Below are 19,622 nucleotides of genomic sequence, written 5' to 3'. Positions count from 1 at the left end.
GATCTGTGTTGACGCCCGACCCAGCCCCTCCCTCATTGACCCCGGGATCTGCGTCCCCTCTCGCCCTGGAGACCCGCGTTCCCCCTCGTCTCTCCCCCGGTCGCGGTGTATGACTCCTGTCCTCCGTTCTCCTTTGTCTTTTCAGATGTCACAAGCTCCAGGAGTCTCTTCTCAGCTCGGCCAGCGGCTACAGCAATTATCGAGGGGTCCTGAACTGGTGCGTCGTAATGCTGGTGAGTGTGGAACCCGGGACAGAGATCACAGTGGGGGGGCTTCTCTGTGCCATCGCTGGGGGGGACCTCTGTGCCATCGCTGGAGGTGGCTGCGGGGGACCTCTGTGTCATTTCTGGAGGTGGCTGCGGGGGACCTCTGTGTCATTTCTGGAGGTGGCTGCGGGGGACCTCTGTGTCGTCTCTGGAGGTGGCTGCGGGGGACCTCTGTGCCGTCGCTGGAGGTTGCTGGGGGGATCTCTGTGCCGTCGCTGGAGGTTGCTGGGGGGATCTCTGTGCCGTCGCTGGGGGGGGGACATCTGTGCCATCGCTGGAGGTGGCTGCGGGGGACCTCTGTGTCATCTATGGAGGTGGCTGCGGGGGACCTCTGTGTCATCTATGGAGGTGGCTGCGGGGGACCTCTGTGTCATCTATGGAGGTGGCTGCGGGGGACCTCTGTGTCATCTATGGAGGTGGCTGCGGGGGACCTCTGTGTCATCTATGGAGGTGGCTGCGGGGGACCTCTGTGTCATCTATGGAGGTGGCTGCGGGGGACCTCTGTGCCATCGCTGGAGGTGGCTGGGGGGGGGACCTGTGTGCCATCGCTGGGGGGGACCTGTGTGCCATCGCTGGAGGTGGCTGCGGGGGGACCTGTGTGCCATCGCTGGAGGTGGCTGCGGGGGGACCTGTGTGCCATCGCTGGGGGGGACCTGTGTGCCATCGCTGGAGGTGGCTGCGGGGGGGACCTGTGTGCCATCGCTGGAGGTGGCTGCGGGGGGACCTGTGTGCCATCGCTGGAGGTGGCTGCGGGGGGACCTGTGTGCCATCGCTGGAGGTGGCTGCGGGGGGACCTGTGTGCCATCGCTGGAGGTGGCTGCGGGGGGACCTGTGTGCCATCGCTGGAGGTGGCTGCGGGGGGACCTGTGTGCCATCGCTGGAGGTGGCTGCGGGGGGACCTGTGTGCCATCGCTGGAGGTGGCTGCGGGGGGACCTGTGTGCCATCGCTGGAGGTGGCTGCGGGGGGGACCTGTGTGCCATCGCTGGAGGGTGGCTGCGGGGGGGACCTGTGTGCCATCGCTGGAGGTGGCTGGGGGGGGGGGACCTGTGTGCCATCGCTGGAGGTGGCTGGGGGGGGGGGACCTGTGTGCCGTGGCTGGGGGGGGGGGGACCTGTGTGCCATCGCTGGAGGTGGCTGGGGGGGGGACCTGTGTGCCATCGCTGGAGGTGGCCGCGGGGGGACCTGTGTGCCATCGCTGGAGGTGGCCGCGGGGGGGACCTGTGTGCCATCGCTGGAGGTGGCCGCGGGGGGGACCTGTGTGCCATCGCTGGAGGTGGCCGCGGGGGGGACCTGTGTGCCATCGCTGGAGGTGGCCGCGGGGGGACCTGTGTGCCATCGCTGGAGGTGGCCGCGGGGGGACCTGTGTGCCATCGCTGGAGGTGGCCGCGGGGGGGACCTGTGTGCCATCGCTGGAGGTGGCCGCGGGGGGACCTGTGTGCCATCGCTGGAGGTGGCCGCGGGGGGACCTGTGTGCCATCGCTGGAGGTGGCCGCGGGGGGACCTGTGTGCCATCGCTGGAGGTGGCCGCGGGGGGGACCTGTGTGCCATCGCTGGAGGTGGCCGCGGGGGGGACCTGTGTGCCATCGCTGGAGGTGGCCGCGGGGGGACCTGTGTGCCATCGCTGGAGGTGGCCGCGGGGGGGACCTGTGTGCCATCGCTGGAGGTGGCCGCGGGGGGACCTGTGTGCCATCGCTGGAGGTGGCCGCGGGGGGACCTGTGTGCCATCGCTGGAGGTGGCCGCGGGGGGACCTGTGTGCCATCGCTGGGGGGGGGACCTGTGTGCCATCGCTGGGGGGGGGGACCTGTGTGCCATCGCTGGAGGTGGCTGGGGGGGGGGGGGACCTGTGTGCCATCGCTGGAGGTGGCCGCGGGGGGACCTGTGTGCCATCGCTGGAGGTGGCCGCGGGGGGACCTGTGTGCCATCGCTGGAGGTGGCCGCGGGGGGACCTGTGTGCCATCGCTGGAGGTGGCCGCGGGGGGACCTGTGTGCCATCGCTGGAGGTGGCCGCGGGGGGGACCTGTGTGCCATCGCTGGAGGTGGCCGCGGGGGGACCTGTGTGCCATCGCTGGAGGTGGCCGCGGGGGGACCTGTGTGCCATCGCTGGAGGTGGCCGCGGGGGGACCTGTGTGCCATCGCTGGAGGTGGCTGCGGGGGGGGGGGGGGACCTGTGTGCCATCGCTGGAGGTGGCTGCGGGGGGGGGGGGGGGGACCTCTGTGCCATCGCTGGAGGTGGCTGGGGGGGGGGGGGACCTCTGTGCCGTGGCTGGGGGGGGGACCTCTGTGCCGTGGCTGGGGGGGGGACCTGTGTGCCATCGCTGGAGGTGGCTGGGGGGACCTGTGTGCCAACGCTGGAGGTGGCTGGGGGGGGGGGACCTCTGTGCCGTGGCTGGGGGGGGGACCTCTGTGCCGTGGCTGGGGGGGGGGACCTGTGTGCCATCGCTGGAGGTGGCTGCGGGGGGACCTGTGTGCCATCGCTGGAGGTGGCTGCGGGGGGACCTGTGTGCCATCGCTGGAGGTGGCTGCGGGGGGACCTGTGTGCCATCGCTGGAGGTGGCTGCGGGGGGACCTGTGTGCCATCGCTGGAGGTGGCTGGGGGGGGGGGGACCTGTGTGCCATCGCTGGAGGTGGCTGCGGGGGGACCTGTGTGCCATCGCTGGAGGTGGCTGCGGGGGGACCTGTGTGCCATCGCTGGAGGTGGCCGCGGGGGGACCTGTGTGCCATCGCTGGAGGTGGCTGCGGGGGGACCTGTGTGCCATCGCTGGAGGTGGCTGCGGGGGGACCTGTGTGCCATCGCTGGAGGTGGCAGCGGGGGGACCTGTGTGCCATCGCTGGAGGTGGCAGCGGGGGGACCTGTGTGCCATCGCTGGAGGTGGCCGCGGGGGGACCTGTGTGCCATCGCTGGAGGTGGCCGCGGGGGGACCTGTGTGCCATCGCTGGAGGTGGCCGCGGGGGGACCTGTGTGCCATCGCTGGAGGTGGCCGCGGGGGGACCTGTGTGCCATCGCTGGAGGTGGCCGCGGGGGGACCTGTGTGCCATCGCTGGAGGTGGCCGCGGGGGGACCTGTGTGCCATCGCTGGAGGTGGCCGCGGGGGGACCTGTGTGCCATCGCTGGAGGTGGCTGCGGGGGGACCTCTGTGCCATCGCTGGAGGTGGCTGGGGGGGGGGGACCTCTGTGCCGTGGCTGGGGGGGGGACCTCTGTGCCGTGGCTGGGGGGGGACCTGTGTGCCATCGCTGGAGGTGGCTGGGGGGACCTGTGTGCCATCGCTGGAGGTGGCTGGGGGGGGGGGACCTGTGTGCCATCGCTGGAGGTGGCCGCGGGGGGACCTGTGTGCCATCGCTGGAGGTGGCTGCGGGGGGACCTGTGTGCCATCGCTGGAGGTGGCCGCGGGGGGACCTGTGTGCCATCGCTGGAGGTGGCCGCGGGGGGACCTGTGTGCCATCGCTGGAGGTGGCTGGGGGGGGGGACCTGTGTGCCATCGCTGGAGGTGGCTGGGGGGGGGGGGACCTGTGTGCCATCGCTGGAGGTGGCTGGGGGGGGGGGGACCTGTGTGCCATCGCTGGAGGTGGCTGGGGGGGGGGACCTGTGTGTGCCATCGCTGGAGGTGGCTGGGGGGGGGGACCTGTGTGCCATCGCTGGAGGTGGCTGGGGGGGGGGGACTTGTGTGCCGTGGCTGGGGGGGGGGACCTGTGTGCCATCGCTGGAGGTGGCTGGGGGGGGACCTGTGTGCCATCGCTGGAGGTGGCTGCGGGGGGACCTGTGTGCCATCGCTGGAGGTGGCTGCGGGGGGACCTGTGTGCCATCGCTGGAGGTGGCTGCGGGGGGACCTGTGTGCCATCGCTGGAGGTGGCCGCGGGGGGACCTGTGTGCCATCGCTGGAGGTGGCCGCGGGGGGACCTGTGTGCCATCGCTGGAGGTGGCCGCGGGGGGACCTGTGTGCCATCGCTGGAGGTGGCCGCGGGGGGACCTGTGTGCCATCGCTGGAGGTGGCCGCGGGGGGACCTGTGTGCCATCGCTGGAGGTGGCCGCGGGGGGGGGGGGGACCTGTGTGCCATCGCTGGAGGTGGCCGCGGGGGGACCTGTGTGCCATCGCTGGAGGTGGCCGCGGGGGGACCTGTGTGCCATCGCTGGAGGTGGCCGCGGGGGGACCTGTGTGCCATCGCTGGAGGTGGCCGCGGGGGGACCTGTGTGCCATCGCTGGAGGTGGCCGCGGGGGGACCTGTGTGCCATCGCTGGGGGGGGACCTGTGTGCCATCGCTGGGGGGGGACCTGTGTGCCATCGCTGGAGGTGGCTGGGGGGGGGGGGGACCTGTGTGCCATCGCTGGAGGTGGCCGGGGGGGGACCTGTGTGCCATCGCTGGAGGTGGCCGCGGGGGGACCTGTGTGCCATCGCTGGAGGTGGCCGCGGGGGGACCTGTGTGCCATCGCTGGAGGTGGCCGCGGGGGGACCTGTGTGCCATCGCTGGAGGTGGCCGCGGGGGGACCTGTGTGCCATCGCTGGAGGTGGCCGCGGGGGGACCTGTGTGCCATCGCTGGAGGTGGCCGCGGGGGGACCTGTGTGCCATCGCTGGAGGTGGCCGCGGGGGGACCTGTGTGCCATCGCTGGAGGTGGCCGCGGGGGGACCTGTGTGCCATCGCTGGAGGTGGCTGCGGGGGGGGGGGGGACCTGTGTGCCATCGCTGGAGGTGGCTGCGGGGGGGGGGGGGGGGACCTCTGTGCCATCGCTGGAGGTGGCTGGGGGGGGGGGGACCTCTGTGCCGTGGCTGGGGGGGGGACCTCTGTGCCGTGGCTGGGGGGGGACCTGTGTGCCATCGCTGGAGGTGGCTGGGGGGACCTGTGTGCCAACGCTGGAGGTGGCTGGGGGGGGGGGACCTCTGTGCCGTGGCTGGGGGGGGGACCTCTGTGCCGTGGCTGGGGGGGGGGACCTGTGTGCCATCGCTGGAGGTGGCTGCGGGGGGACCTGTGTGCCATCGCTGGAGGTGGCTGCGGGGGGACCTGTGTGCCATCGCTGGAGGTGGCTGCGGGGGGACCTGTGTGCCATCGCTGGAGGTGGCTGGGGGGGGGGGGACCTGTGTGCCATCGCTGGAGGTGGCCGCGGGGGGACCTGTGTGCCATCGCTGGAGGTGGCTGCGGGGGGACCTGTGTGCCATCGCTGGAGGTGGCCGCGGGGGGACCTGTGTGCCATCGCTGGAGGTGGCTGCGGGGGGACCTGTGTGCCATCGCTGGAGGTGGCTGCGGGGGGACCTGTGTGCCATCGCTGGAGGTGGCAGCGGGGGGACCTGTGTGCCATCGCTGGAGGTGGCAGCGGGGGGACCTGTGTGCCATCGCTGGAGGTGGCCGCGGGGGGACCTGTGTGCCATCGCTGGAGGTGGCCGCGGGGGGACCTGTGTGCCATCGCTGGAGGTGGCCGCGGGGGGACCTGTGTGCCATCGCTGGAGGTGGCCGCGGGGGGACCTGTGTGCCATCGCTGGAGGTGGCCGCGGGGGGACCTGTGTGCCATCGCTGGAGGTGGCCGCGGGGGGACCTGTGTGCCATCGCTGGAGGTGGCCGCGGGGGGACCTGTGTGCCATCGCTGGAGGTGGCTGCGGGGGGACCTCTGTGCCATCGCTGGAGGTGGCTGGGGGGGGGGGGACCTCTGTGCCGTGGCTGGGGGGGGGACCTCTGTGCCGTGGCTGGGGGGGGACCTGTGTGCCATCGCTGGAGGTGGCTGGGGGGACCTGTGTGCCATCGCTGGAGGTGGCTGGGGGGGGGGGGACCTGTGTGCCATCGCTGGAGGTGGCCGCGGGGGGACCTGTGTGCCATCGCTGGAGGTGGCTGCGGGGGGACCTGTGTGCCATCGCTGGAGGTGGCCGCGGGGGGACCTGTGTGCCATCGCTGGAGGTGGCCGCGGGGGGACCTGTGTGCCATCGCTGGAGGTGGCTGGGGGGGGGGACCTGTGTGCCATCGCTGGAGGTGGCTGGGGGGGGGGGACCTGTGTGCCATCGCTGGAGGTGGCTGGGGGGGGGGGGACCTGTGTGCCATCGCTGGAGGTGGCTGGGGGGGGGGACCTGTGTGTGCCATCGCTGGAGGTGGCTGGGGGGGGGGACCTGTGTGCCATCGCTGGAGGTGGCTGGGGGGGGGGGACTTGTGTGCCGTGGCTGGGGGGGGGGACCTGTGTGCCATCGCTGGAGGTGGCTGGGGGGGGACCTGTGTGCCATCGCTGGAGGTGGCTGCGGGGGGACCTGTGTGCCATCGCTGGAGGTGGCTGCGGGGGGACCTGTGTGCCATCGCTGGAGGTGGCTGCGGGGGGACCTGTGTGCCATCGCTGGAGGTGGCTGCGGGGGGACCTGTGTGCCATCGCTGGAGGTGGCCGCGGGGGGACCTGTGTGCCATCGCTGGAGGTGGCCGCGGGGGGACCTGTGTGCCATCGCTGGAGGTGGCCGCGGGGGGACCTGTGTGCCATCGCTGGAGGTGGCCGCGGGGGGGGGGGGGACCTGTGTGCCATCGCTGGAGGTGGCTGCGGGGGGGGGGGGGACCTCTGTGCCATCGCTGGGGGGGGGGGGACCTCTGTGCCGTGGCTGGGGGGGGGACCTCTGTGCCGTGGCTGGGGGGGGACCTGTGTGCCATCGCTGGAGGTGGCTGGGGGGGGGGGGACCGGTGTGCCAACGCTGGAGGTGGCTGGGGGGGGGGGGACCTCTGTGCCGTGGCTGGGGGGGGGACCTCTGTGCCGTGGCTGGGGGGGGGGACCTGTGTGCCATCGCTGGAGGTGGCTGGGGGGGGGGACCTGTGTGCCAACGCTGGAGGTGGCTGGGGGGGGGGGACCTGTGTGCCATCGCTGGAGGTGGCTGGGGGGGGGGGGGGACCTGTGTGCCATCGCTGGAGGTGGCTGGGGGGGGGGGGACCTGTGTGCCATCGCTGGAGGGGGGGGGGGGGACCTGTGTGCCATCGCTGGAGGTGGCTGGGGGGGGGGACCTCTGTGCCATCGCTGGAGGTGGCTGGGGGGGGGACCTCTGTGCCGTGGCTGGGGGGGGGGGACCTCTGTGCCGTGGCTGGGGGGGGGACCTCTGTGCCGTGGCTGGGGGGGGGGGACCTCTGTGCCGTGGCTGGGGGGGGGGACCTCTGTGCCGTGGCTGGGGGGGGGACCTCTGTGCCATCGCTGGACGTGGCTGGGGGGGGACCTCTGTGCCGTGGCTGGGGGGGGGACCTCTGTGCCGTGGCTGGGGGGGGGGACCTCTGTGCCGTGGCTGGGGGGGGGGACCTCTGTGCCGTGGCTGGGGGGGGGGACCTCTGTGCCATCGCTGGAGGTGGCTGGGGGGGGGGACCTCTGTGCCATCGCTGGAGGTGGCTGGGGGGGGGACCTCTGTGCCATCGCTGGAGGTGGCTGGGGGGGGGACCTCTGTGCCATCGCTGGAGGTGGCTGGGGGGGGGGACCTCTGTGCCATCGCTGGAGGTGGCTGGGGGGGGGGACCTCTGTGCCATCGCTGGAGGTGGCTGGGGGGGGGGACCTCTGTGCCATCGCTGGAGGTGGCTGGGGGGGGGGACCTCTGTGCCATCGCTGGAGGTGGCTGGGGGGGGGACCTCTGTGCCATCGCTGGAGGTGGCTGGGGGGGGGGACCTCTGTGCCATCGCTGGAGGTGGCTGGGGGGGGGGACCTCTGTGCCATCGCTGGAGGTGGCTGGGGGGGGGGACCTCTGTGCCATCGCTGGAGGTGGCTGGGGGGGGGGACCTCTGTGCCATCGCTGGAGGTGGCTGGGGGGGGGGACCTCTGTGCCATCGCTGGAGGTGGCTGGGGGGGGGGACCTCTGTGCCATCGCTGGAGGTGGCTGGGGGGGGGGACCTCTGTGCCATCGCTGGAGGTGGCTGGGGGGGGGGGACCTCTGTGCCATCGCTGGAGGTGGCTGGGGGGGGGGACCTCTGTGCCATCGCTGGAGGTGGCTGGGGGGGGGGACCTCTGTGCCATCGCTGGAGGTGGCTGGGGGGGGGGACCTCTGTGCCATCGCTGGAGGTGGCTGGGGGGGGGACCTCTGTGCCATCGCTGGAGGTGGCTGGGGGGGGGGACCTCTGTGCCATCGCTGGAGGTGGCTGGGGGGGGGGGACCTCTGTGCCATCGCTGGAGGTGGCTGGGGGGGGGGGAACCTCTGTGCCGTGGCTGGGGGGGGGGGACCTCTGTGCCGTGGCTGGGGGGGGGGGGACCTCTGTGCCGTGGCTGGGGGGGGGGGGGACCTCTGTGCCGTGGCTGGGGGGGGGGACCTCTGTGCCGTGGCTGGGGAGGGGGACCTCTGTGCCGTGGCTGGGGGAGGGGGACCTCTGTGCCGTGGCTGGGGGGGGGGGACCTCTGTGCCATCGCTGGAGGTGGCTGGGGGGGGACCTCTGTGCCATCGCTGGAGCGGGTGGGTTTCTGGGGGCTTTTTGCAGTGATTACACAGGGCGGTAACGTCCTCCTCCTTTGGGTTTGTTGTTGTCTTTGGAGTCTCCTTCTCTCATAGTGGATCCAGGTGGAGATGGGACACACGAGGAGGATAACCCTGACCGTCTGCTGATAATACGGGAGCGGCACTCCTATCAGTGCAGCGGTCAGAGTCCTCTCTTATCAGCCCCATCACGTGATCGCCTGTGGCAGAGGAGGCGGAGGTTGCAGGAGAGTGATGCCGGAGGGCACAGAATGGGGGAGCACGTGCCACAAGCATGCGTCCTACTGTGGGGTCTCGGGGGCCCTTAGTCTTCGGTGTCTCCTGCTGCTCCAGGACGTATATGAATTGCCTGGTGCCCGCGGCCCCCTGCCCTCCTCCCCGGCCCGTGGCATTTGCCCGCCGCGGCTCCAGGGCGGTTGTGTGGTGGTTGGTGGCCCTACAGGAAACGTTTCTCCATCTCTAGAAGTTGGTGCGTCCGATGCGTCCACCATCCTCCCGTTCTGGGTCTGCAGCTCCTGCACTGAGTTATGTGTAGACATGTCACCTCGCATCGTTCACATGGTCATGTGACTTCTGGAGGGGGGGCGGCGGCTATGTTCAGTCATGTGACTTATGCCCCCCTGTCAGGATCTGTTCTTGTGTTTCAGGTATTGGGGAACGCACGCCTCTTCCTGGAGAACATCATTAAGTAAGTGTTACCCCACAGCTGTCCTGTCTGCGCCCTATACAGGTCACATGACCGGCAGAACCGTAGAGGGGGGCTATTGACCACAGCTCCCCTTTCCCCTCAGGTATGGGATACTGGTGGACCCCATCCAGGTGGTGTCGCTCTTCCTCAAGGACCCCTACAGCTGGCCTGCACTCATGCTGGTGGTCGGTGAGCCCCATTTGACGCCCCCCCCACTCCTTATGGTCCCCCCCCTTCACCCTGTTTTCTGTTCCTGATTGTCCCCATCTGTTTGTCTACCGCTCATCTGACGTTTCCCCCTCCCTCCTTATCTCGTGTTCCTCCCCTCCTGATCATCCCTGTCTGGCGGTCTCTCCCTCATCTGATGTCCCCCCCCTCCTTGTCTGGTGGCTTCTCGTCTTCCATGCCCCCCCGCTTGATCATCCCCAACTGGTGGTCTACCATTCGTCTGAAATTTCCCCCTCCTCCTTGTCTGGTGGTATTCCTCCCCCCGCCTGATCATCCCCGTTTGGTGGTACCCCCATCTGATGTTTCCCCCTCCTCCTTGTCTGGTGGTATTCCTCCCCCCGCCTGATCGTCCCCGTTTGGTGGTACCCCCCATGTGATGTTTCCCCCTCCCTCCTTGTCTGGTGGTATTCCTTTCCCCTGATCGTCCCCGTTTGCTGGGACCCCCTCATCTGATGTTTCCCCCTCCCTCCTTGTCTGGTGGTATTCCTCTCCTCCCGATCATCCCCGTTTGGTGGTACCCCCCCATGTGATGTTTCCCCCTCCCTCCTTGTCTGGTGGCATTCCTCTCCCCTCTGATCATCCCCGTTAGGTGGTACCCCTCATCTGATGTTTCCCCCTCCCTCCTTGTCTGGTGGTATTCCTCTCCCCCCAATCATCCCCGTTTGGTGGTACCCCCCATCTGATGTTTCCCCCTCCCTCGTCTGGTGGTATTCCTCCCCCCGCCTGATCGTCCCCGTTTGGTGGTACCCCCCATGTGATCTTTCCCCCTCCCTCCTTGTCTGGTGGCATTCCTCTCCCCCCATATCATCCCCGTTAGGTGGTACCCCTCATCTGATGTTTCCCCCTCCCTCCTTGTCTGGTGGTATTCCTCTCCCCCCGATCATCCCCGTTTGGTGGTACCCCCCATCTGATGTTTCCCTCTCCCCCCGATCATCCCCGTTTGGTGGTACCCCCCATCTGATGTTTCCCTCTCCCCCCGATCATCCCCGTTTGGTGGTACCCCCCATCTGATGTTTCCCTCTCCCCCCGATCATCCCCGTTTGGTGGTACCCCCCATCTGATGTTTCCCCCTCCTCCTTGTCTGGTGGTATTCCTCCCCCGCCTGATCGTTCCCGTTTGGTGGTACCCCCCATGTGATGTTTCCCCCTCCCTCCTTGTCTGGTGGCATTCCTCTCCCCCCTGATCATCCCCGTTAGGTGGTACCCCTCATCTGATGTTTCCCCCTCCCTCCTTGTCTGGTGGTATTCCTCCCCCCGCCTGATCGTCCCCGTTTGGTGGTACCCCCCATGTGATGTTTCCCCCTCCCTCCTTGTCTGGTGACATTCCTCTCCCCCTGATCATCCCCGTTAGGTGGTACCCCTCATCTGATGTTTCCCCCTCCCTCGTCTGGTGGTATTCCTCTCCCCGCCTGATCGTCCCCGTTTGGTGGTACCCCCCATGTGATGTTTCCCCCTCCCTCCTTGTCTGGTGATATTCCTCTCCCCCCTGATCATCCCCGTTAGGTGGTACCCCTCATCTGATGTTTCCCCCTCCCTCGTCTGGTGGTATTCCTCTCCCCGCCTGATCGTCCCCGTTTGGTGGTACCCCCCATGTGATGTTTCCCCCTCCTCGTCTGGTGGTATTCCTCTCCCCGCCTGATCGTCCCCGTTTGGTGGTACCCCCCATGTGATGTTTCCCCCTCCCTCCTTGTCTGGTGGCATTCCTCTCCCCCCTGATCATCCCCGTTAGGTGGTACCTCTCATCTGATGTTTCCCCCTCCCTCTTTGTCTGGTGGTATTCCTTTCCCCTGATTGTCCCCGTCTGGTCTCCTCCTCAGCTCACATTTCCCCCTCTCCTTGTCCGGTGGTCTTCCTCCCCCTCGTCGTGATCCTGTCTACCCCACATCCTATGTTATCCCCCCTCCCGTCTGACGCGGGTTCTTCTCTCTCGCAGCGTCCAACCTCTTCATATTGGGGTCCCTGCACTTGGAGCGGCGCCTGGCATCGGTAAGTGGAGTGGCGCTCCTCCTTACATTCCCAGAGTTGGAGGGCCGATGCAGCACAATGTGGTGTCCTGCTCCATAAGGCAGGGGAGGGTCCGACTACCTGGAGGAGGAAATGAGTTGCATGAAGGGGGTGGGGCTGACTCTTTATACCCAGGGGTGGTGTGATGGGGAGAGCTTAACAGGGGGAGGGATGTGGGTGAGGCTGACTGCCTGCTGGGAAGGGCTGACTGGGGGAGAGATGTGGGCGGGGCATACAGTTGGGGGGATGTGGGCAGGGCATACAGTTGGGATGTGGGTGGGGCTGACTGGGGAGGATGTGGGCGGGGCTGACTAAGGCAGGGTTCCCCAACTCCAGTCCTCAAGGCCCACCAACAGATCATGTTTTCAGGATTTCCTTTGTATTGCACAGGTGATGCATTACTAAGAAAATCCTGACTCTGGGGAGGAGGTGGGCGGGGCCGACTCTGGGGAGGAGGTGGGCGGGGCTTACTGTTGGGGGATGTGGGCGGGGCTGACTTCCTGATGGGAAGGGCTGACTCTGGCTGAGAGATGTGGGTAGGGCTTACTATGGGGGGATGTGAGCGGGGCTGACTGGGGGAGAGATGTGGGCGGGGCATACAGTTGTGGGATGTGGGCGGGGCTGACTCTGGGGAGGATGTGGGCAGGGCTGACTGCCTGGTGGGAAGGGCTGACTGGGGGAGATGTGGGTGGGGCTTACTCTCGAGGGTGGGCGGGGCTGACTGGTGGGAAGGGCTGACTCTGGGAGATAGATGTGGGTGGGGCTTACTGTAAGGGTGGATGTGGGCGGGGTTGACACCTTACTTGGGGTAACATGTGCCTCTCTCGCATGCCCTGCAGGGAGCCTTCTCGGAACGTGTGGGGCTGGTGCTGTACACCGTCCTCCTCTCTGCCATCCTGTGCATCCCGGTGCTGGTGGTCTTTACTGTGCTGTCCATAACTCCAGGTAATAAGACCCCTGTTGGGAAGGGGGGGGCAGGTGTGCGGAGGAAACTGGTTTGAATTAGTCATAATGTGGGAGGGGCTTGTCAGGTGCGCGGGATCTTACTATGGAGGGGGCGGGGAGATGAATCTGTATTTGAGGGCCTTCTTGATTTTCATCTCTTTCTCTCTTTGCAGTGGGCGCCGTCTTTGCCCTCATGGTTTACACCATCCTCTTTTTGAAGCTGTACTCCTATAAAGATGTAAACCGCTGGAACCGGGAGCGGAGACGGGCTCATGTACGAGCGCTCAGCCGCACACAGTCTGGTGAGATGGCTCCTGCACCTCCGCTACAGTCTTCTGTGACCCCTGTGGTCCGGCATGTGTTGGGTTTGTATGGGCCTCGTGGGATCCCTGTGGTCCGGCATGTGTTGGATCTGCATGGGACTTGTGGGATCCTCGCGGTCCTTCCATGTGTTGGGTCCGCACAGGTCTCGTGGAATCCTCGCAGTCGGGCATGTGTCTGGTCTGCACGAGCGGGCCTGGTGGTATCCCCACGGCCCCGCATGTGTTGGGTCTCCACGGGTCTCGTGGGATCCCGGCGGCCCGGCATGTGTCTGGTCTGCACAAGCAGGCTTGATGGGATCCCGGTGGTACGACATGTGTTGGCTCCGCACGGGCCTCGTGGTATCCTCGCGGTCTGGCATGTGTCTCGTCTGTACGGGCCTCGTGGTTCTCTCGCGGTCCGGGATGTGTCTGGTCTGCACGGGGGTCGTGGGATTCTCGCGGTCCGGCATGTGTCTGGTCTGCACGGGCGGGCTTGATGGTATCCCCGCGGTCCGGCATGTGTCTGGTCTGCACGGGTTTCGTGGGATCCTCGCTGTCGGGCATGTGTCTGGTCTGCACGGGCCTCATAGGATCCCCGCTGTCCTGCATGTGTTGGGTCTGCACGGGCCTCGTGGTATCCTCACGGCCTGGCATGTGTCTGGTCTGCACGGGCCTCGTGGTATCCTCGCGGCCTGGCATGTGTCTGGTCTGCACGGGCCTCGTAGGATCCCCGCTGTCCTGCATGTGTTGGGTCTGCACGGGCCTCGTAGGATCCCCGCTGTCCTGCATGTGTTGGGTCTGCACGGGCCTTGTCTGTGCACTGTAACTCTCATCCATTTTGTCTCTCAGCTCCTCTGATGAGAAAAGTGAACGGAGATGTCGGGAAGCCGGACGTGACTTATCCAGGGAATCTGACGCTCCGAGGTGGGTTCTAGAAGTCGCTCCACCTGTTGGGTCTGTGACACCCCCGTCCTGACCACATCTCTTCACCCCTCAGATATCTATTACTTCACACTCGCACCAACTCTCTGCTACGAACTGAACTTCCCACGTTCTCAGAGGATTCGCAAAAGGTTCCTTCTCCGACGACTGCTGGAGATGGTGAGAAGGGGATGATGACGAGGACACGAACGGCCACCCATCGTCACTGTGCCCCCCACACTCGTGAGACATACCTTTCACTTCTCCACCCTCAAAAGCATGAGACTTGGTGCAACTCCACCATCGCACCTGCCTACCTCCCTCCGTGCACCTGCCCTATCACACCTGCCTACTGCCCTGTCACCTACCTACTGCCCCAGGTGCACCTGCTCCATGGCACTTGCCTACCGCTCTTGCGATTGATTTTGCAAATCTTTCTGACTTTTATTTCTCTCACGTCCAGCTATTCATCATGCAGCTCCTGGTTGGACTGATCCAGCAGGTGAGATTGTGAACCTGTCACCCATCATTTTATACGGTGGCTGATGTTAAAGGTGTCTGTCCTGGCAGTCAAGTGGTTAGAGAAGGTGGAGGGGTTCGGCCAATTGGGGTGGTTAGATAAGATGGAGGTGTTGGCCCTGGCTGTTGGTTGGGGCTGATGAGAAGGTAGAGGGGTTGCTCCTGGTGTTCAGCAGCCAGTGGGGGGCTGTTACATAAGGTGGAGAGGTCGGTCCTGGTAATCGGTTGGGGGCTGATAGAGCGGGTGATGGAGTCTGTCCTGTTGTTCAGCTGGTTGGGGGATGATAGAGAAGGAGGAGGGGTCGTTGCTGGATGTTGGTTGGACCCGACATTTGGTCAGTTAGAGAAGGTGGAGGGATCGGTTCCGACGTTTGGTCTGTTAGAGAAGGTGGAGAGGTCAGTCCTGACATTCAGTCGGTTAGAGAAGGAGGAGGGGTTTGTCCCAATGTTCGGTCAGTTAGAGAAGGAGGAGGGGTCAGTCCCCACGTTCGGTTGGTTCTGAAGGTCGGCTGGTTGGAGGATCGTTAGATAATATGGAGCGGTTCGTTCTGACGGTCGGCCGGTTGGGGAGGTAGGTTAGAGACTGTGAAAGGGTCAGTCCTGGCGGTCAGCCAGTTGGGGTCTTATAATAGAGAAAGTGGGGGTTAGTCCTGGCTGGTGGGGTAATTAGAGGAGGTGGAGGGGGTCGGTCCCAACATTCGGCTGGTTAGAGAAGGTGGAGGGGGTCGGTCCTGACGTTTGGCCAGTTGGGGTTCGGTTACACAAGGTGGAGGTGTCAGTCCTGGTGGTCGACCAGTTGGGGGTGTTTTAATAAAGGCTGGTCCTGGCTTTTGGGGGTAATTAGAGAAGGTGGAGGGGTCGGTCCTGACATTCGGCCTGTTGGGGGTCGTAAGAAAAGGTGCAGGGGTCCGACCAGTTGGGGTCTTATAATAGAGAAGGTGGGGGCTGGTCCTGGTTGTTGGTGATTAGAGAAGGTGGAGGAGTTAGTCCTAGCAGTCGGCCTGTTGAGCTTTGTGGCGGCAATGTAGCAGAGCCTTGTTGTACACACCGTGCCGGAGTTTACACGGTGTGTGATTGCCTTGTTTTGTCTTTTAGTGGATGGTTCCAGCAATTCAGAACTCCATGAAACCGTTCCGGGTGAGTTTTGCATTTCTTGTTCCGTCATTATCGAGGTGTCCTTATCTCTCCCTTGTGACGTCTATTTCACCCACTTGCATGAACGTCAATCCTGATATTGTCCTGACCACAGGAGCTGACACTATAGTAGTAGAAGGAGATGTGTTACAGTTGTGGCCAAAAGTATTGACACCCCTGCAATTCTGTCAGATAATACTGTTTCTTCCTGAAAATGATTGCAAACACATTCTTTGGTATTATTATCTTCATTTAATTTGTCTTAAATGAAAAAACACAAAAGAGAATGAAGCAAAAAGCAAAACATTGATCATTTCACACAAAACTCCAAAAATGGGCCAGACAAAAGTATTGGCACCCTCAGCCTAATACTTGGTTGCACAACCTTTAGCCAAAATAACTGCGACCAACTGCTTCTGGTAACCATCAATGAGTTTCTTACAATGCTCTGCTGGAATTTTAGACCATTCTTCTTTGGCAAACTGCTCCGGGTCCCTGATATTTGAAGGGTGCCTTCTCCAAACTGCCATTTTTAGATCTCTCCACAGGTGTTCTATGGGATTCAGGTCTGGACTCATTGCTGGCCACCTTAGAAGTCTCCAGTGCTTTCTCTCAAACCATTTTCTAGTGCTTTTTGAAGTGTGTTTTGGGTCATTGTCCTGCTGGAAGACCCATAACCTCTGAGGGAGACCCAGCTTTCTCACACTGGGCCCTACATTATGCTGCAAAATTTGTTGGTAGTCTTCAGACTTCATAATGCCATGCACACAGTCAAGCAGTCCAGTGCCAGAGGCGGCAAAGCAACCCCAAAACATCAGGGAACCTCCGCCATGTTTGACTGTAGGGACCGTGTTCTTTTCTTTGAATGCCTCTTTTTTTCTCCTGGAAACGCTATGTTGATGCCTTTGCCCAAAAAGCTCTACTTTTGTCTCATCTGACCAGAGAACATTCTTCCAAAACGTTTCAGGCTTTTTCAGGTAAGTTTTGGCAAACTCCAGCCTGGCTTTTTTATGTCTCGGGGTAAGAAGTGGGGTCTTCCTGGGTCTCCTATCATATAGTCCCTTTTCATTCAGACGCCGATGGATAGTACGGGTTGACACTGTTGTACCCTCGGACTGCAGGGCAGCTTGAACTTGTTTGGATGTTAGTCGAGGTTCTTTATCCAACATCCGCACAATCTTGCGTTGAAATCTCTTGTCAATTTTTCTTTTCCGTCCACATCTAGGGAGGTTAGCCACAGTGCCATGGGCTTTACACTTCTTGATGACACTGCGCACGGTAGACACAGGAACATTCAGGTCTTTGGAGATGGACTTGTAGCCTTGATATTTCTCATGCTTCCTCACAATTTGGTTTCTCAAGTCCTCAGACAGTTCTTTGGTCTTCTTTCTTTTCTCCATGCTCAATGTGGTACACACAAGGACACAGGACAGAGGTTGAGTCAACTTTAATCCATGTCACCTGGCTGCAAGTGTGATTTAGTTATTGCCAACACCTGTTAGGTGCCACAGGTAAGTTACAGGTGCTGTTAATTACACAAATTAGAGAAGCATCACAGGATTTTTCGAACAGTGCCAATACTTTTGTCCACCCTCTTTTTTATGTTTGGTGTGGAATTATATCCAATTTGGCTTTAGGACAATTCTTTTTGTGTTTTTTCATTTAAGACAAATTAAATGAAGATAATAATACCAAAGAATGTGTTTGCAATCATTTTCAGGAAGAAACTGAGTATTATCTGACAGAATTGCAGGGGTGTCAATACTTTTGGCCACAACTGTATGTCCTTGGTCGCTCAGGTCTCCTCTGTGTCTCACTTCTTGCTCCTGGTCTTCTCTCCTCTAGGATATGGATTACTCACGGATCATTGAGCGGCTTCTGAAGTTGGCGGTGAGTGTAGCGGCCCCCGAGGTATGTTCATCCTTGTGGCCCACTGATAGAGTTGCTCTTTGCAGGTCCCCAATCACCTGATCTGGCTGATCTTCTTCTACTGGTTCTTCCATTCTTCCATGAACTTTGTGGCTGAGTTGATGCGTTTTGGGGATCGTGAGTTTTACAGGGACTGGTGGTGAGTGATCATGGACAAAGATCAACCATAGTCCTCCAGACTGCGCTTCTGAGCTCATCGAATAATGGTGTGTGGGGTGACTCAATGGTCAGGAGCGACAATCCGTAACAATCTACTAATCTGATTCTCCAGGAACTCTGAAACGGTGACCTACTTCTGGCAGAACTGGAACATCCCTGTCCACAAATGGTGCATCAGGTAGTATGAGGAGTAAGGGTAAAGATTGGGGGGGGAGGGAGCTGTGTGTTGCACAGTCAGGTCAGGTGATGCAAGTAGGGAGTGTGTGTTGTGCTGTTGAGATGGGTGATACCAGGTGCGAGTGAGTAGGTAGCCATTGAGTCGGGCGGTGCAAGGAGGGAGTGTGTGGGGGACCATCAAGTTGGGCGGTACAAGAAGGAAATGGGTGGAGCGCTGTCGGGTCAGGCTTGGAAATGTCACATGAAGAGAACATAAGGATAAGTGTTGTGGTCAGTAGATGGATGGCTGAGGAATTCTGGAGCAATGAGGACATGGTCAGCAGTCAGGGCACAGAAGGAGATGAATAAGTGGGTTAGAGGTAAGGACAGAAGAGCGGAGGTTCAGTAGATAGAATTGATGGTGCCTTATAATTTCTTGGACTGTTTTGTTTCTTTCAGACACTTTTACAAGCCAATGATGAGACGTGGTGTCCCCAGATGGGCCGCACAGACGGCTGTTTTCTTCGCTTCAGCTTTTTTCCACGAGGTTAGAACATATTATGATCCAATGTATTAGAAAGGCTGGGCATTGTCCAAGGCTGCCTGTGTTTGGGTTGAGGATAATGTTTTGGCACAGGGTGGTGGCTCATCTGCGTTACAGGTTTGTGGCCCGATAGGTGGGGTCTGGGTTGAGGACAAACTTTTCATCAAGTGCTGGCTTGATATGAGGTGTCTGGGTGCTGTTTCTAGCTCCAGGCGGTGGCCCGATCGGTGGTGTCTGGGTGCTGATTCTGGCTCTGGACTCTGGCTGGTGGTGCCGTGTCTGGGTGCTGGGCAAGTGCTTGTTCTCTGACTGCCAGCCTGATGGGTTGGTCTGGTGCTAAATCTGGCTCTAGTGGCAGGAGCCCGTGCTGTGGTTTATGGCATCCCGGTTCCTCCTCATTGACCTGATTTGGTTCTCACCTTTCTCCTCTCAGTACCTGGTCAGCGTTCCTCTGAAGATGTTCCGACTGTGGGCGTTCATGGGGATGATGTCGCAGGTTTGTACAAGTTGCCTTGCCCTGTTCTCCACTGTTCTCTCTAGGTCTGAGCTCGCCTTCTTTTCTGCAGATCCCTTTGGCCTGGTTTGTAGGTCGGTTTCTACGAGGGAATTATGGCAACGCAGCAGTGTGGATTTCGCTGATCATAGGGCAGCCTATAGCGGTTCTCATGTACGTACACGACTACTACATTTTAAACTATGGGACTGGAGCATAAGAGTCATGGAGACTAAGGAGCCATGGACTGGAGCTCCCTGCGTCTTCACTCGGATACGTACTATAAAGATCAAGGATCTGCTGGGAATTGATGAAGATGCCCCCTTGTCCCACAATGTACCACTCCTAGTTCCTCCATCCCAGCTGCTTTGAGCCAACATTTTGTTGCTCATCCTTGAAAATCCGTCCACTACCTCTACAGTCTTCTGTCCTTTGTTCTTCCCCATCTAAGGCAATAATCCGTCCTTCCATATTGTCATTGCTTTATGGAGCGCAGTCCTGGCCCGTTTTCTGCATTCCCTCCTTGATTTTGCACTTATGCTTGTACGGTACAATCCACCTCTGCTGCATCCAGGAGGTGACTGCCATCTGCCTCTGATCACTCGTGCCTATCGGTCATGAGGCAGGGTACCTGCGTGAGGTGACCGCCGTGGATGTCTCTGCAGGTTCCTGACCAGATGGGTGGAACAGAGGTGACATTGGCACTGTGGCCGAATATTAATGCTGTGTCTTGTCTGCGGTGTTTGGCTGAGCCTCTTCTGGTATCAGGAGAAGCTTCGCCTTCACGAGATTTTAGTGAATCAAATTTTGCAAATGGAGAAACTAAAGATGTTGTGTTTCAGCCTCGGGCAAGATTCATTTATCCATCGTCCATCTCCTGTACAAATTGCGGGAATTCTGAGCTCGGGCCGTAATCGCTCCCGGGCTTCGATTGCCACTTGGTT

General features: G+C 62.2%; 1 protein-coding gene across 2 annotated transcripts; it reads left to right on the top strand.

Annotated features, from left to right (window-relative positions):
* Positions 1-104: 104 nt before the first annotated feature.
* DGAT1 (diacylglycerol O-acyltransferase 1) lies at positions 105-19,519 on the top strand. 2 transcript variants are annotated; one of them, XM_073565057.1, is made up of 16 exons: positions 105-233; positions 9,305-9,345; positions 9,449-9,534; positions 11,506-11,558; positions 12,416-12,521; positions 12,695-12,886; positions 13,673-13,747; positions 13,821-13,924; positions 14,208-14,246; positions 15,359-15,400; positions 17,243-17,287; positions 17,353-17,465; positions 17,598-17,663; positions 18,101-18,188; positions 18,619-18,681; positions 18,752-19,519. In XM_073565057.1, the coding sequence occupies exons 1-16, from the start codon at positions 228-230 to the stop codon at positions 18,896-18,898; spliced, it is 1,266 nt and encodes a 421-aa protein (XP_073421158.1). In that variant the 5' UTR covers positions 105-227; the 3' UTR covers positions 18,899-19,519. The 2 variants fall into 2 exon arrangements, with proteins under 2 accessions (XP_073421158.1, XP_073421159.1); XM_073565058.1 differs by having other exon boundaries at positions 106-233; positions 12,695-12,823.
* Positions 19,520-19,622: the final 103 nt, after the last annotated feature.

This window comes from Dendrobates tinctorius, unplaced genomic scaffold, assembly GCF_039654945.1.
Source record: "Dendrobates tinctorius isolate UK_male_01 unplaced genomic scaffold, ASM3965494v1 ptg000524l, whole genome shotgun sequence".
Classification (NCBI taxonomy): Eukaryota; Metazoa; Chordata; class Amphibia; order Anura; family Dendrobatidae; genus Dendrobates; species Dendrobates tinctorius.
This window is presented reverse-complemented; position numbering and strand designations above follow the sequence as displayed.